The sequence below is a fragment of the Sceloporus occidentalis genome, unplaced genomic scaffold, assembly GCF_023333645.1.
Source record: "Sceloporus occidentalis isolate IW3139 unplaced genomic scaffold, rSceOcc1.0.p SCAF_10, whole genome shotgun sequence".
Taxonomy (NCBI): Eukaryota; Metazoa; Chordata; class Lepidosauria; order Squamata; family Phrynosomatidae; genus Sceloporus; species Sceloporus occidentalis.
In genome coordinates, this window is record NW_028316990.1 from 34,870,968 (window position 1) to 34,887,853 (window position 16,886).

At 44.6% G+C, this 16,886-nt stretch overlaps 2 protein-coding genes across 5 annotated transcripts in view; one reads left to right on the forward strand and one right to left on the reverse strand.

Moving 5' to 3' along the window:
* Window positions 1-16,126, reverse strand: part of FSCN1 (fascin actin-bundling protein 1) — a 77,609-nt gene extending 61,483 nt beyond the window's left edge. For 3 of the 4 annotated variants that reach the window (XM_089540838.1, XM_089540837.1, XM_089540836.1), the window contains exon 1: window positions 16,064-16,126. In XM_089540838.1, the coding sequence (XP_089396964.1) occupies window positions 16,064-16,071 (8 nt within the window). In that variant the 5' untranslated portion in view covers window positions 16,072-16,126. The remainder of the gene's footprint in view (window positions 1-16,063) is intronic. The other variant, XM_089540839.1, reaches the window with a different exon arrangement.
* On the forward strand, window positions 5,781-13,034 carry ACTB (actin beta). Its single transcript, XM_089540248.1, has 6 exons — window positions 5,781-5,882; window positions 9,108-9,236; window positions 10,235-10,474; window positions 10,967-11,405; window positions 11,542-11,723; window positions 12,228-13,034. Exons 2-6 carry the CDS (start codon window positions 9,114-9,116, stop codon window positions 12,369-12,371), a joined length of 1,128 nt encoding a protein of 375 aa, XP_089396374.1. The 5' UTR covers window positions 5,781-5,882; window positions 9,108-9,113; the 3' UTR covers window positions 12,372-13,034.
* Window positions 16,127-16,886: the final 760 nt, after the last annotated feature.

Consider the following 16,886-nt stretch of genomic DNA (forward strand, 5'->3'; position numbering starts at 1 on the left):
CTGCTGTCACCAGCAAAAGCTCAGCCATCCTCTGATAAGGCCATTCTGGGAAGGGAGTTGGACAGCATGGGTTCCTTTCCCAGAGTGCTCAGTGAAAAAATGGAGAGCAATGCAACTTGGGATGGATTCTTTACATGCAAAAGGAAGCTAGCTGTCAACACTGCCTGAGTTGCCAATATGCATCTAGTCACCGACAGTTTCCATGAGCGAAGGGGCCCAACAATCAGGCCAAAGAGAGATAAAGTTAAGAAAAAGAAACAATTCATGGCTGTGTACAAACCACACAGCTCCTTCTTATTTCTGGTCCATTTTTCAGTTCTAGTACTATAACTTTCTGGTGCAAGACTGGAGAAACTACAGATCCCCAGCTGTTGAACTACAACCCCATCATCTGAAAACAATGGCCCTTAGTGGCCACAATTGATCTGAGCTGAAGATACAGGTTTCCCGCACTTGTTCTTGGGCCCTTTCACACTAAACACTGGAAAACAATAACTGCTGCTGGTCCACATATCATACATCCTGAAAAACACTGGTGTAGTGGTTTGTGTGTTGGATTAGCAATCCAGGAACCCATGTTTCGAAATGCTTGGCCATGAAAACCCCCAGATTTTGGCCAAGTCACATTTTCTCATCCAAAGAGGAAGGCAATGGCAACCCCCTTCTGAATAAATCCTGTACCAAGAAAAACCCACAATAGGGCCGCCTTATGAAATGACTTGAAAGCACACAACAACAAATTATAAGTAAAATACATTACTGTATTTTAGGCAGTGCTAGCTGCCTGGAACTATTGGTAGAAGGAAAACCTTCACTTTTCAACAGAAACAACAACAAAATCTAACCATATATAATCCTTGTAAACAGGGATAGGAAAAGTGTGGCATGTGAGCCATCCACAGTAATTTCTAAGGTCTGTAGGATTGCCGGCATCCCCCTAAAGAAATTGCAATGTTGTGGTTGCTGCAACACACGCCTCCATGCCCAGTGTCTGGGGAGGAATTTGGTGCATTTTTAAAAGACAAAAGTGAATAGAAATTGGGGATAGACAAGAGGGCTATCTGGTTTTGCCAGTTCCTTCCTCTGAGATATAGCCTACAGCACCTACACTTTGAAAATATTTCAGATGGTATGGAGGTATTAATACACTCCTGCTACAGGCGGGAAGGTGCGTGAGAGAAAGAGGTTTGCATAAAGCTGCTTACTGAGTTTATGGAACATATATTTGAACGTAAGTGCATGTGAGCATATTTGTGCGCAGAATCTCCTGTTTCATGGCTCAGCCTCTCAGGACATGAGCTCTGCATTACATCTGTTTTAGGAGATTATCACACCTGGGCCAATTCAGCAATAGCTGCGGTAGTGAAAGCTAACGCAGTTTTGTGCAACCACACAATTGTGCAATAATCCACGAACAATATTGTGATTGCGTTCCTCACACATCCATGAATGAATCATTACCACATTGGAATTGATCGTTATGTGCATGCACCATTTCAGTGCTATAGCACCTGTCTGTAAATCGTATTTCCGTCCCGCACAGAATACAATACAATAAAATGTATTACTTCACCACATTCTTTTAATCCAGTGTTAAGAAAAGAGCATGACCGAGGGTTCTGTATGGTGTGAAATGGGAGGAGGTCAATGGAAGGTGTGTGACACCATGAGTTACCGTACCGGGTGACGCTAACCCTAGGGACGCCACTGCCATGTATGGAGAAGGAGGAAAGTGCAAAGGTGCAGAATCCCATGAAAGCATTGTGACAAAGTGCAAATAACTCTGGAAACCCAGGAACTTGGCAGAACTCTGCTCAAGAAGAGCAATCATATATGTTCTCCACTTAATGAAGGGAGAACTGGCATAGCACAGCAGCTAAAGAATGTCAGCTGTGAGGCGGGGGACATTCCCCCTTCAGATCTGTCATGAATTCATAAGGTGGCCTTCAGGGAGCTTTGTTGCGTTCTCCCTCTGCATTATCGCAGTGAATAGTAAGACGAGGTTATTGTAAGGCTGACTGACATCGTGTGCACGATGCAGTTTGCATTTGAGAAATGTGCTCACACAGATGCTAGGACTCCAGTCTCCAGCCTTCTTACGGGGGAGTAAGCTCTAGTCAATACAGTGGAATTTACTCCTGAGTGAATATGTTCAGGAGTGGACTGTGCATACTGCTATTTGAAGGACTCTCCACGCAATTTGCTGGCATTGACAAAATTGACAAATTGACAAAACCTTCTCTGTGCTTAAAAGTAAATAAAATGTGTTCTCTTAAAATAAATAAATACGTATATGTATTTGTGTATGTGTATGCGTACATATATATTTGGAAAATAAATCCAAATTTAGCCCCTTCTGTGCTTCACGCAAGTACATTTTAAGACATACTCTCTTGTTTCAGAATGTCAGAATGGCTTATCAGAAAAGCCCTGCTAGACCAGAGTTTGGAAAAGTTACTTTTCGGACTACAGCTCCCAAACCTATCTGATGTGAGCGACCAGCTATTATCCTCCCTCCACCTTCAATGCGCCAGGGACTAGCACTGTATTTGTAATCATTAGCTACAACTGTCTCAATCCGGACCAGGAGGTAATGCCTTGTGGACCAGCACTAGCCCAAAGAACACCACTATGAATAGCATAGTGTTTCAACCCATGTCCACGATCCAGTCTCAAACTCAGAATGTAGAACCTGGATCTCTCTTTTGAAAGACCATTCCAGTGTCCTGATGTCTTTGTGAGAAAGACTGACCATATTTATATCTATACACATACACACACACATATATATAATGTTTTGAAATTTGGACCCCACCTCCCTCTCAAGTTAATGCTGGTAGTGTCACTGCCTGTCTGTTTTATTTAGAGCTGCCTCTACATAGGTCATTTGAAGGGGATGCACTGGGGACATCAATGCAAACAGATCTACAGCAACTGTGACAACCTGTTCCACAGTCACTGTCTCTCATGCGCTTAGTTTGTGGCAGTTTCAAAAAGTGACAGTTGTGCAAATCCAGGCATGCCTTTCTTTCAAAGGGATGTCTGTCTGCCTCTCAGCTTTGGTTTCAGCGCAACTCCCTTCCCAGTCAAGGTGTAGATAGAATCAGGCTGTCTTACCTTGCAATCCCACCCACAGACTCACCCCGAAACTAAACCTGTCTGGGACTTCAAATCACTGCCCAGTTAGCTGAGTTTAGGACTGCCTCCTTTATGGAGAGGAGGCCCCTTTGAGCGCAGTGGGAAAGCGGCTAAGCCTGCCAGCCTAAGCGCCAGGAAGTCAGCTTCACATATGCCTGGTACAATTCAGAGAGGTGGCCACATTAGTCTGGAAAACCAGTAGGCAAAGGGACATAGTAGGAACTGTGAGAGTAACTGAAAGAAGGAAGCTGGTAGCATGAGCTTTGGTAAACTTGAGCCTACTTCCTCAGATGCATGAGCTTTCCTAGACTTGAGCCTAGTTCTTCAGATGCTTTCGTAGACTTGGGTCTACTTCTTCAGATGCATGAGCTTTCCTAGACTTGAGCCTAGTTCCTCAGATGCATGAGTTTTTGTAGACTTGGGTCTACTTCTTCGGATGCATGAGCTTTGGTAGACTTGAGCCTAGTTCCTCAGATGCATGAGCTTTCCTAGACTTGAGCCTAGTTCCTCAGATGCATGAGTTTTTGTAGACTTGGGTCTACTTCTTCAGATGCATGAGCTTTGGTAGACTTGAGCCTAGTTCCTCAGATGCATGAGCTTTCCTAGACTTGAGCCCGGTTCCTCAGATGCATGAGTTTTCGTAGACTTGGGTCTACTTCTTCAGATGCATGAGCTTTGCTAGACTTGAGCCTACATCCTCAGATGCATCGGCTTTTGTAGCCTAGAGCCTACTTCCTCAGATGCATGAGTTTGCTAGACTTGAGCCTACTTCTTCAGATAAATGAGCTTTCCTAGACTTAAGCCTACTTCCTCATATGCATAGGCTTTTGTAGGCTTGAGCCTACTTCCTCAGATGGATGAGCTTTGGTAGACTTGAGCCTACTTTCTCAGTAGGCAAAGGGATCTAATAGAAGCTTTGAGACTAACTGAAAGAAAGATGGTAGCCTGAGCTTTCCTAGACTTGAACCTACATAATCAGGCTCAAGTCTAGGAAAGCTTGACCGTCCAATCCATGCATCTCAGCATGTAGGCTTAAGTCTAGGAAAGCTCAGGCTACTGAGAAAGTAAGCTCAAGTCTAGGAAAGCTCAGACTACCAGGTTTTCTTTCACTTAATCTCAAAGCTGCTACTAGATCCCTTTGCATCTGTATATTATGACTCTGGAGACCAGGGTTTGATTTCCCCTCTCAGCCATGAAACCTACTGGGTAACCTTGGGCAAATCACACTCTCTCAGCCTCAGGGGAAGCCAATGGCGAACCTCCTCTTAGCAAATCTTGCCAAGAAAACCCCATGATCGAACCGCCTTAGGCTTGCCATAAGTTGGAAACGACTTGAAGGCACGACAACAACAAAATGCCTGGCATCAATGATGGACTGTATGTGTGTGTTTTAATATTAGGCAGTTCAAAGGAGCTTTGCGGTGCCATCGGATGTATGCTTAGTGGGAAGTAAATCCCTCTGTAAATACAGCCAGGCATTTCAAGTGCCCCGTCTTGCTCAGGTCTCAAAGAAAGGCCTGGCCAGCCATTCATAATGACTCTGGCTTCCCCAACCATGTTCCCAGGATCACACAACCTGTTTCAATGAAAGGCTCCTTGCGTGCTTCGGGAACCTGGCAGCCTTTCATGCGCTCCTCATTGCTGGGGAATCTGGCAACACTGTTCTGGGTTGTGTGACAAAGAAAGAGCCGGGTGCATGTGCCTGTGTGGTGCCTGCGTGTTTTATGTGTGTTGCAGGGAGAAGCACCAAGCATTCCCCTTAGGCTATCAAACAATGAGATCGATGCCAGTCCAAAGGGCATGAAGAACTACCTATTACCTCCAGGGCCTGTGCCATCATCCCATATAGACTTTGTGCAAAGTTTGAGAGCCATCATGGTGTCATTGACTATGACTTTGGAGAGTGGCAAATGGAGCATAAGAACCCCCATTGGGTGACCTTGGGCTTGTCACACTCTCTCAGCCTCACAGGATTGGCAATAGCAACCCTATGACAGGTTGGCCATAAGTCAAAAAAGGACTCCAAGGCACACGACAACAACAACAAGGGGAGGAAAATCAGTATGTAGAGCGAGACAAACTGAAAGAAAGAAGTTGGCAGTATGAGCTTTGGTTGACTTAAGTCTACTTCTTCAGATGCATTTAGTGGAGTGGAAAGCCAGGCATATATATATATATATATATATATATGCCATTGGTATGTGAGAAGCTCAGTCCAAAGGTGCAAAGATGCATTTGGTGTAGTCGAAAGAGTTATTTATGCCATTAGTGGGTGAAAAAAAGAGAGGAAGAAGGCCATTGAGGTGATGAATGAAATGCAAAAGAAAGTCCTTTCTGGAGGGTCCCTAGATAGATGGGTCTTTCAATGGGGTGCAAAGGGAGACCTAGGGAAGCAACCCTCTATTCTGTTTTTGTCATATAGATATATTTGCAGAGAGAGAGAGAAAGAAAGAAAGAAAGAAAGAAAGGGGGGAGGGAAGAGAAGGGAAAAATAAACTATGACTCTGCTGCAATGTAGAATGATGAGGGAGACTAGAGGGAGGGAGGGGAGGCAGGAGGGCGCCTCAGCCAATCAGGAGCCGCCGTTTCGAAAGTTGCCTTTTATGGAGAGAGCGCCGCTGCGCCGCCCGTATAAAACCCAGCGACGCGGCGCCCGGGACGCAGCCGTTACGCGCCTCTCGCTCCCTCCAGACGCAGCAGAAGCATCAGCAGCACCAGGCTCCAGCACTCTTCCCCAATCCAAGGTAAGCCAGGGAGGGGGCTGTGCGGGGGGAGCCTGGCTTAATGCAGCCGCTCTCTATTGAGAGAGACCTCTTGGAGCACCTTTGAGACTTAACTCAAGAGAGAAGTGTCTCTGGATCGCCCTATGCACGCTGTTGCCCCGGGATTTCCGAGGTTTGCAGGGGAGCCGAAGCGCGGCTGAGTTTTGCAGGATGAGGACTATATATATATCTATATATTGCTCGTATCTGCAAAATTCAGCCACACTTAGCCAAAGCTCATCCTGCATTATCAATACAAACTTAGATCTATCTATCTAAGTTTGTAAGTTTAGATATATTTTATGTATTTAGATATAAATTGTTGATATATAACTTTTTGATTTATATATATATATATATGTATAAACTTGCCAATACACATCCTACATTTTAAATATATATAGATACCTATTCATCTAGGTTTGTAAATAGATTATATATATATATATATATACACACACACTCTCTTAGCCAAAACTCATCTTGCATATATATATATATATATATATATATATATATATATATAGTTAAGTTTGTAGATACATACTACATATATGTATAAATTTAGATATATAAACTGTCATATATTAGGCAAAACTCATTCTGCATTATATACATATGTGTGTGTGTGTGTGTATATATATATATATATATACACACTTAGATATCTAAGTTTGTGTGTGTGTGTGTATATATATATACATACATATATATAATATACGGGATGAGTTTGGGCTCAGTTTATATGTGTGTGTGTGTGTGTATTGCATTATCTATCCATCTATATGGGTTGATGGAAAAGTGAATGGCAATGGGTCTCCAAAGGGGGGCTGTTGTCCCATGTGGACCCAAGGCGTGGTTGACATGGAGCTTTGGGGAGTGGTCCTACTCAGGAGTAAGCCCCATAGCCTTGAATGGGGCTTTGCTGCCCAGGGAAAGAGTCCCACAGTTGGGGCTTCCTGGTTTTGTGACTGTGCTGGTTTTTTCTTTGTAACATGCATTCGTGTGTGTGTGTGTGTGTGTGTGTGATATGCATACACACATACACACAACACACATTTATAGATATGTGCATCTATGTAGATATTACATATACAAATCTAGCTAGATATTAGATTGATAGAAGTATAGGTATATACTATATATACCTAGATCTGTCTATCTAGATAATGTAGGTAGATATATCTTGTATTTCTGGTCAAGTGCAAAGGAGGTTTCGTGTCCATTGGGCAGCTTTGGAAGAAAAGTTGGGGAAATGAAGAGCTACAGAAGGGTTTCTTTGGAGAGCATGGGTCTGGAGCCTCCCAGCTTCTCTTTCTCCTCTTCCTCTTTTTGGGGATGATGGGATCTCCCAGCCAGCCTTTAGAGGCAAAGGAGCAAACCTTGCATGGAGGAGAAGGTGCTCAGAAGTGGCTCCTGGGGGAGAGATGGGGCTGGCCTTTTGGCAAGCCCTTTTTGTAACCTGCTTAAGACCCTCAGGGACATTTTGAACTCTGGTCACAGTTGCCACCCACCACCTTCTTTCTTTCTCTTAACACATTGGCACAATGGTGTCTTGTGAGTTGCTGGATTTCCGGACTTGCGCTAATCTGCTTTTACTCATGGGCCCCTTCCTTAAGAGGATTTGTGGTCAAAACCTGGGAGGGTTGGTGGGTTTGTTAAAAGGAGGAGGAGAAGCACACACAAGCAACTTCCCCCTGGTTTGGGGCTGCTTTGTTTTTCCTTGCAGAATATCCATTTTAAGGGGCAAAAGTGGCATGCTCAGAATTGCACTCCCTTTCTTCCTTCTCAAGTCAAGAGCATCCAGACCTTGGTGTTGGGTGTGACTACAGAAAGAAAAGAGGGAGGGGTGCCTCTTCCTATGGTGGCCTTTCTATTGTATCATGATGGGCAGAGCACATGGGTATAGGAGGGTGGGTGGGAGACCGAGGAAGGAGGTGCCTTTTGGGGAGGGGAAGGAGATCAACCATGAGGGGCTTGAAGGGCTTCCCCTCCCCCAGTTTAGGGGGCTCTTTGTTTCCTTGAAGTCAAGCTGGATCCTTCTGGAAGAAGGGGAGGAGGAAGAGAAGAAGCCTGGCTGCTTCTTATGGGGGCAGATGCCTCCCTAGAGGACCCCAGAGTCTCCTAATTCCCCCCTTCTCCAAAAATTGTCCCCTTTTAGGGAGCCTCTGCATGCATTGGGAGAATTCTTTGTCTTGGTCTTTGCCTTCACTTACTTAAAAGGTTCCTGGTGTAGCAATGGCAAGCACTACTCCTCACTCCTTGATCCCTCTTTTAGGATGCACTGGGAGCTAAGAAGGGTGGAAAATCCACATTTTAAAAAGAATTGACCAGCCAGCCCTATCTGTCCCTTTCCTTGCTGCAGCGAATGGTGCACCTTTCAGAGGCTTTGGCTGTAAATCAAGGACTGTTCCTTCCACGCTCCTTAATCCGGTTCCTCCCCATAGTTTCCTTGCCGTGCGTTTCCTTGCTCATATTAATAACCCTGTGAGAAATGCACATTGCACACTCTTCTTAGTGAAAAGGGGCTGATGTCACGACTTCAGGAAATTTTAATTCAGCCCTACTTAAAAGGGCTGTGGGCTATTTTTGCATAAACTTGGTTTGCAAGATGAACGAGATGAGCAAGTTGGCGTTCTCAGGCCGGGTGGGGCATGGAAGGAGCTGCTTCACTTTAATGGGTGTGGAGATCTTGCCCTAGTTTTGGTCTTGCTTTTGGCCAGGAAGGTCCTGTCTTGTCTAAAATGGGTGTTCCAGACAAGGCTCTCTGTCTCTGGGAGTGGCTTCCAGACATATGCTCATGGCTCTCATTCTCTTCCCCCCCAAAAAGGGGGTGGGATGGAGGAAGGGCGTGGCCTCCAGATGAGGCTCCCCCAAAGCTGGCTGTAGATCTTGCCTTGCTCTAACCATTGCCTTTTATGGTAATAACGTGGGACTGGAGCGGAGGACTTCCTTTGTCCCAAATCTGTACACAGCGGCGCAGTGCGCACCCTCTAGTGGCGCAGAATGCGAAGTGCTGGGTGGTGACAAAACAGGAAGCTGGGGAGGAAGCGGGTGGGGTAGCGGCGATGATCCTTCTCTAGCGCATCTGTCTTCAGGTGGCTCTAAGCCGGAAATGAAAATCTGCAGGAGCTCTTGCAGGAGAGAAGTGTCAACTGATGAAAACCAAACTCCTAACTGCTATTTGTTTCCTCTTCCCTTTTAAAGATCGCCATGGATGATGATATTGCTGCGCTCGTCGTTGACAATGGCTCTGGAATGTGCAAAGCTGGTTTTGCCGGGGATGACGCTCCTCGTGCCGTATTCCCTTCTATTGTGGGTCGCCCCAGACACCAGGTACAGTCGGTCCTCCTTACCCACAGAGTCTTTATGCACGGACTCAAGCATTCACAGTTTGAAAACATTTAAAAAAAAAAGTAACTTCCAAAAAGAAAGCCTTGATTTTCCCATTTTATATAAGGGACACCATTTTACTATCTATGGTATCTAATGGGATTTGAGCATCAACAGATTTTGGTATCCATGCGGCTCCTGGAACCAAACCCACTATATGGAGCTTGTGGCCCTGGTTTGCTAGTCATGGCCCTCTCAATTCAAGTCAGTGCAGCTCTGCAGCCTTGGAAGCAAATTGCTAAATCATAAGCAGTTCTGAAGATACCAGCCACAGATGCTGGCGAAACATCACGAATAAATTCTTATAGAACATGGCTGAAAAACCCACACAAAAAAACTATAGTTCTTGTTAGTTTGCACTAGGCACATTTACACCACTTCGTGAACTTGATCTGAAGCAGTTTTGCTCTTCTTGTTCAGTGCTCTGAGTAAGCCTTCCTCAAGAACTCAATGGAGGGTTGTTTACAGCCCTGCAACTGGAAAATAAGGAGAGATGACCTGAGGCCTTCTGTGCAAAACTGATCTGCTCCTGTTAAAGCCCCTCTTTCCAGTTCACAGAAGCTTTTCTTGGCTGTCCAGAAATGTTTTTAACTTTGGCCACCAACAGTGGTTGTTTACATGATTAGACTGTAATAGCAGCCATAGGAAGTGAGTTAAAGCCAGCTTAAAGGACTGGCCTTATTGAAGAGCTAAGTCCCTGCCCATATGGAAAAGCAGAATGCAAATGACAACTGTCCCTTTGGGTTGAAGAAAATATGCACCAGCTGTTATGAGGAGTTTTGTGATCTGAGCAAATGTGACCTGTCATTCTAGCCTCCCTTGATCTTCAAAAAGTAGTGCTTTCATGCTTGTTGCCCACCAGGCACACAAAGTTAAGTATAACCACATTGAAAGTTGGAAAATGTTTCAGCCCTGATGGCTTTCCTTGCTTTTCCTTCCAGGGTGTGATGGTTGGTATGGGCCAGAAAGACAGCTACGTTGGTGATGAGGCACAGAGCAAAAGAGGCATCCTGACCTTGAAGTATCCTATTGAACACGGTATTGTCACCAACTGGGATGATATGGAAAAGATCTGGCATCACACCTTCTACAATGAGCTGAGAGTTGCCCCTGAAGAACACCCTGTGCTGCTGACAGAGGCTCCCTTGAATCCCAAAGCCAACAGAGAAAAGATGACACAGGTTTGTATACGCATCACACTTCAAAGCCCTTCTTCCTCCGATCTGTAAGAAGGATGTCTGTTGGTATTCCATTCTTTTTGTTCACCTTTCTCCTTTTTTTGCTCCTCTCTCCAGGGGTTTCCTTTCTGGTCTGAATCTCTCTTGCTGGAACCTGAAAGGTTTTTATCTGCTCTTTCCCAGATTGGCTTTCTTTTCCTTCTGACTTGCTAGCATCACATAAGCATCTGCTTTTTCTTTCAACTAACTTTGACTTGTGTTTGAGTGACTTTTGTAACATTTCCTGTGTTGTGAGATACTGGGACAGGGGTGGGATGACCCTATGCAACTTGGAGCACCCTTTTTAACAACATGGACTGTGTGGTGTAGCTTCATACCTGACTAGCATGAGCTGACCTTTACAGTGGCTCAGCTGGACCTGTGAGCATGATCTGCATATACCATTGCCTGCCAAGTTTTTAACTATTAGTGGTTCTTCCTTTTCTATCTTTCCAGATCATGTTTGAGACTTTCAACACTCCTGCCATGTACGTTGCCATCCAGGCTGTGCTGTCCCTGTATGCCTCTGGCCGTACCACCGGTATAGTGATGGACTCTGGTGATGGTGTCACCCACACTGTGCCCATCTATGAAGGTTACGCCCTGCCCCACGCCATCCTCCGTCTGGATTTGGCTGGCCGTGACTTGACCGACTACCTCATGAAGATCTTGACCGAGAGAGGCTACAGCTTCACCACCACAGCTGAGAGAGAAATTGTACGTGACATCAAAGAGAAGCTGTGTTACGTTGCGCTGGACTTCGAGCAGGAGATGGCCACAGCTGCGTCCAGTTCGTCCCTGGAAAAGAGCTATGAGCTCCCTGACGGTCAGGTGATCACCATTGGCAACGAGAGGTTCAGGTGCCCAGAAGCCCTCTTCCAGCCATCCTTTTTGGGTACGTTTTTAGATGCCTGTTCCCTTCAGGCGTAGCCCTGAAACCTACACCTGGGAGCATAGATCTCCATGAATTGTTTTAATCACACGGTCTTCTCCCTGGCTCTTAAAACATTTATCTTGTTATCTTCTGGCAGGTATGGAATCCTGTGGCATCCACGAAACCACCTTCAACTCCATCATGAAGTGTGACGTGGATATCCGTAAAGATCTGTATGCCAACACTGTCCTGTCTGGTGGTACCACCATGTACCCAGGCATTGCTGACAGAATGCAGAAGGAGATCACAGCCCTGGCACCCAGCACAATGAAAATCAAGGTGGGTGTTTCTGTGCTTTGCTGCAGCAAGAGAAGCAAAACAATGGCCTCTTTGTATATATTTTTCCATCAGCGGCTCTGATGTCTGGATGAGTGATCTTAAAATACCATTTGCAGCTTTATTGGTTGATGGCTCTCTGCTAGGCAAAATAACAGTGGGGTTTGGGACCTACAAAGCTCCCCTGCAATCTGATCTTGACCAAGAGTGCCACCATGTTCCTAGGTGGACAATGTAAGGCCTAAAGCCTTCTGGATGGCTGTAAATTTAGTTTTTATTTCACTGATTACATTTCTTATCCCAATAATGAGGTCAGGATGGCATATGTGGCTCTCCCAGTGTCTGTTTTATCCCCACAGCAACCCTGTGAGGTAGGCCAGGCGGAATGTGATTGGTCAAAGGTCATTCAAAGTGTTCATGGAGCACCTAGATCTTCTAGCTTTTAAGCCCCACCGGCTTGTTAATCTTGTTTGGTTTCTGACAGTTTCTCCCATCTTCTTCCCACAGATCATTGCCCCACCTGAGCGTAAATACTCTGTCTGGATTGGAGGTTCCATCCTTGCCTCCCTGTCTACCTTCCAGCAGATGTGGATCAGCAAGCAGGAATATGATGAATCTGGACCTTCCATCGTCCACCGCAAATGCTTCTAAAACAGGACTAGTTACCACAATAACATTTCTCTTTTTTGACAAAAACCCCATAACTGCGCGTTAAACAAGAGTTGAGATTGGCATGGCTTTATTTGTGTTTTTTTGGCGCTTGACTCAGGATATAAAAACTGGAACGGTGAAAAGTTGACAGCAGCAGTCTTTAAAAAAAAGTGTTGGAGCGAAACGTCCCCCAAAGTTCTACAATGCATCTGAGGACTTTGATTGTACATTTGTGTTCTTTTTTAAATAGTCATTCCAAATATTGTATTGAGAGGAAGTTAAACCAGCCTCTGTGAAGGCAACAGCCCAGGTCTAGAAGCAGAAATACTTTTTCTGGTCCTCTTGGAAAGTATTGCTTATATGTAAATCATTTAATCCAACAAGTGTCTTTCTGTATCTTGCGCCTTAAAACAAACAAAAAACCCCACATGGTCCTCTTCTGATTCCCCCTTTCCCTTTTTTAGGTCAAGCAAAATAATAATAATGGGCTGTATATGTTTCTCTTCTTCCCAATCCAGATGTGAAGGCTTACAGTCTACCCCCTCCCTCTTCCAAGGGGGAATCCTTACACAGATTTGGTGCCAGTATGTAAACGGGATACAGTGGGGGCAAAACTGTACACTGACTTAAAGGAACAGTTCAAATAAAGATGCACACCATAGACTTCACCTGTCTGGTTCTTCATGCTACTAGCTCATTAGTTGTGTGTATGTGTGTCGGGGGGAACTACTCCATGTCACCAGAGCTGTTTTTAAGGCTCCAGAAGTAGGGTGATTTAGTCTAATCATCCTTCAACATTGTCTCTACTTTATGGGGGTTACATTTTAAACTATTTTTGGAAGTACAATGGGGAAGTTCCCCATTGTTGGAGTACAATTAACTTTGCTAAAACACAGCCTAAGTTTGGGATTGCAGCAACACAAGTGTTTGGAAATAATAGATATTCTGTGTTGGGGAAGGATAGGAAAACCACCTGCTCACCAATTTTGAAGGGAAAGGTTGTAAGCCCCAGCCTCTTCCATTTACTGTCTTGGCTTTGCCTAGGTTGGAGTAGGTTATGTCAAATGGGTTGGGAGCCTCTGTGGTCCTGATAGGGTAGAAATAGCTACTCTTAAGGTTTGACTATTGGTAGGAAAAGCTTTAACCCAAAATATGCTGATAACTGAATACATTCTTTGGGCTGAAATGAGAATCAGTGTGGCATAGCTGTGTTGGACTAGGACTTCAGCAAAGCAGTGTCTGAATCCCTACTCAGTCACGGAAACCCTGAGCAATTTACATTTCCTGGCTAACAAACTGGCTGAAATACAGTCAATACAGTACCTCTATTCCTAGTATGCTGCAGATCAACTTTTTGATGTCCCAATTCTGAATAAACCAATGAATCTTGTGGAATATAGCAAACGTAGCAAATGTGTTATGGTATAACTGGCCAATCTTGTCATAGGGGCATTTTGTTTGGTATATAAAGCCCAGATAAAGGAGAAACTGGCATGCTTAACAGATCCTTGTTCTGGGGAAGTCATTTTAGAGTTGTGTTCCACCTAGTCCCCAATCTCAAGAAGTGTAAGGGAAGATAAAAGACCTAGAGCCAAAATTGCAGAAAATGTGTATTCCAGAAGGGCTCCTGCCAGCTTGCCCAGTTAAGATGTCTGGAGAATGCAAACCCTAAATGCTGCTTTGTAAGGGGTTATACATATATTAGAGCCAGTCTGGTATAGTGGTTTGACTGTTGGGCTAGAGCCTGGGAGATTAGGGTTCGAATTCCTGCTCTGCCATGTGAAGTCCACTTGTTAACCTTGTGCAGGTCACACAGCTTCACAAGAAAGTGATGGCAAACCTCCTTTGAACAAGCCTTGCCAAGAAAATCTTGTGCTAGGGGTCAGGCTGAAGTTGAAAAAGGCAACAAACATCCATTGCCCTAATAAGGATTCTGGATGGAATTAGTGGAGCTTGGCTAATGGGAATATGATGGCCTTCGTGGGTTAGACTGACATCAAGTGATCTGTTGCCAACAACAGCTGGACATGACCGTTTATAAAACAGCATAAATTGGAAAGGTCCTGCCCTGACACAATTGAGTCTGTTCTCAGTCTCTGAACAGTTGATGAACTGCTCAATGGCCAACTGGAACTCAAGTGTCAAATTGCTAAGTAGTGAGGCTCCATTTGTTTAAGTCTTGCCCTTCCTTGGACAAAGGGAAAGGGATGTTGCCCAGTGCCAGAGCACCAGCGTTGCACACAAAAGGACCCCAGATTTAATCCCTGAATGGTATATCGCTCCATTTGATTTAACACATGTTGGATTAGATGCAAGGGTAGGCAAAGTGTGGCTGTCGAGATGTTTCAGCTCCTATCATCTTCAGCCATCATAGCCAATGGTGAGACTCACACTTGCATGGCCCTGAATTAGAGGACCTTTTGGTCTGGTCCAGTAAAGCTGTTACTATGCTTTTGAGAAAGGTCTGTGCTGTGTCAGACCAAAAGCCACTCTGATCCAGCACTCTTGCATCAATGGAAGCCCAACAAGAGAAGGCGACCACAAGTGCCCTCTTAGTCATAATCTCCAGAAGCTCATATCCAAAGATATATGGCTAATAGAGCCACCCTGACTAGTAGTCATTGAGAGCTTTGCCCTCCTTGTATTTGTCTAATTCCTTCTTGAAGCCATCCAAATTTGTGTCCATCCCTACATCTTTGGAGTAGTGAACTCCATAGTTTAACAAAAGCCTATGCAAATAAATGTTCTCCTGTACAGAAAAATTCTAAACATTGTAACTTCTCAAAGGGGAGTTGCACCAACAAGCCTAGTTGTATTCAATGCCCTTTCTTTATTCAGCATGTACTATGAGTTGAAACAATTAAATCAAGGTCTTTTTCTGTTCAGGATAAATTTAACAGAATTGTACAATATTTATGCTACCAGAGAGAACCAGCGTGGAGTAGTGGTTTGAATACTGGACTATGACTTTGGAGAGCGGGGTTTGATTTTCGACTCGGCTATGAAACCCACTAGGTGACTTTGAGCAAGTCGCATACTCTCAGCCTCAGGGGAAGGCAATGGCAAACCTCCTTTGAACAAATCATGCCAATAAAAACCCATGATGGGGGATAACATTAGGGTTCATAAGATGGCAATGACTGGAAGGTGCAATAGTACTAGATCCTGTCTGATTTTGGAAGCTAAGCAGGGTCTGCCCTGGCTAGTACTTGAGAGAATGCCAAAGAATACCAGGTGCTGCAAGCTATATTTCAGAGGAAGAAACTGGCAAAACCATCTCTATGGATTCTTTGCCTAAGGAAAACCTGTGAAATTCATGGGGTTGCTATAAGTCAACGGGCAACTTGAAAGCAGGTGTGTGTGTGCACACATACTGTATGCAATTCAGCCATCCCTGAACATGATGCATCTACACTGTAGAAATAATGTAGCTTAACACTATGCTCCATCCTATGGAATCCTGGGGTTTGTAGTTTCACAAGGTCTATAGCCTTCTCTGCCAAAGAGTGCCTCACCAAACTACAAATGCTAGTATTCTGTAGAATGGAGCCATGGGGTCAAACCTCTTTCATTCTGCAGTGTGGATCATGCACCCCTAGTAGGTTTAGGATAGCAGTGAAATGTTACATGCATTTGTTATTCTTTTATAGGTTTGCCATTCTCTTGGCTTTTTAAACACTGAATAATCTTACCTTGCCATTCTGCCTGTTGGACAGTCCTATGTAACTGAAATAGCTTTGCATATCTAAACAAAGAAATAAGAATGGTTGTGTTAGATTGTGTCACACATACGCTTCACATTTGTCTTCTGTCTAGTGCCAGTTTCTCCTAGCAACTGAAACAGGACTAAGAGGCACTTCCATTCATCACAGATTTGGGATGGTATCCCTTAGACTAGAGGGGAAGCTGGAAACAACAACAACAACAACGATTTGGGGAGCAGTTGCTGGAGGTTTCTGTGGCCTCCCTCCCTGCCCAAAGCTAACCTGCCCAAAGCTCCGCTCTGGGCCCCACAACAAACTCCAACTCCCAGAATTCTATAGCCTTGAGCCAGGGCAGTTAAATCGGTGCCAAACTGGGTTTTTTCTCCAGTGTGGATGCAGCCAATGTATGGTATATAGGAAGTGCTTTTGTGGGGAACTTTAAGAGCGGTGCCAAACTGGGTTATTTCTGCAGTGCGGATGCAAGACATCTGACATGTCTGAAATGTTCTTTGTATTCCTTCAGCTTCTAAGATTTTAAATATAAATACAGTATATAATAAAAGGAAACAATCCTTTTTCCCCCTCAGCGCCACTCCCAAGATGGCGACGGGGGGCGCCTATTGTTCACAGAATAACCATTGACAGCAATGTCTTTTCCTCAGGAAAAGGACTCGGGGTGACATTTTGACATTTTAAATGGATTGGGGGACCGAGAAGACGGACAGAAAATAACTTTTTGCCCAGGAAAACCCCAAAAAGCCACCTGAAAATGGTGGCTCTGAGGGGAAGAATGTGGGCCTGGAAGGAGAGC

Bases quoted from the DNA above. Each gene is read 5' to 3' on its own strand.
- ACTB (XM_089540248.1), top strand. From the start codon at position 9,114: ATGGATGATGATATTGCTGCGCTCGTCGTTGACAATGGCTCTGGAATG. The intron at 9,237-10,234 runs GTACAGTCGGTC...TTTTCCTTCCAG, and splicing joins TGGGTCGCCCCAGACACCAG to GGTGTGATGGTTGGTATGGG. The intron at 11,406-11,541 runs GTACGTTTTTAG...ATCTTCTGGCAG, and splicing joins CTTCCAGCCATCCTTTTTGG to GTATGGAATCCTGTGGCATC.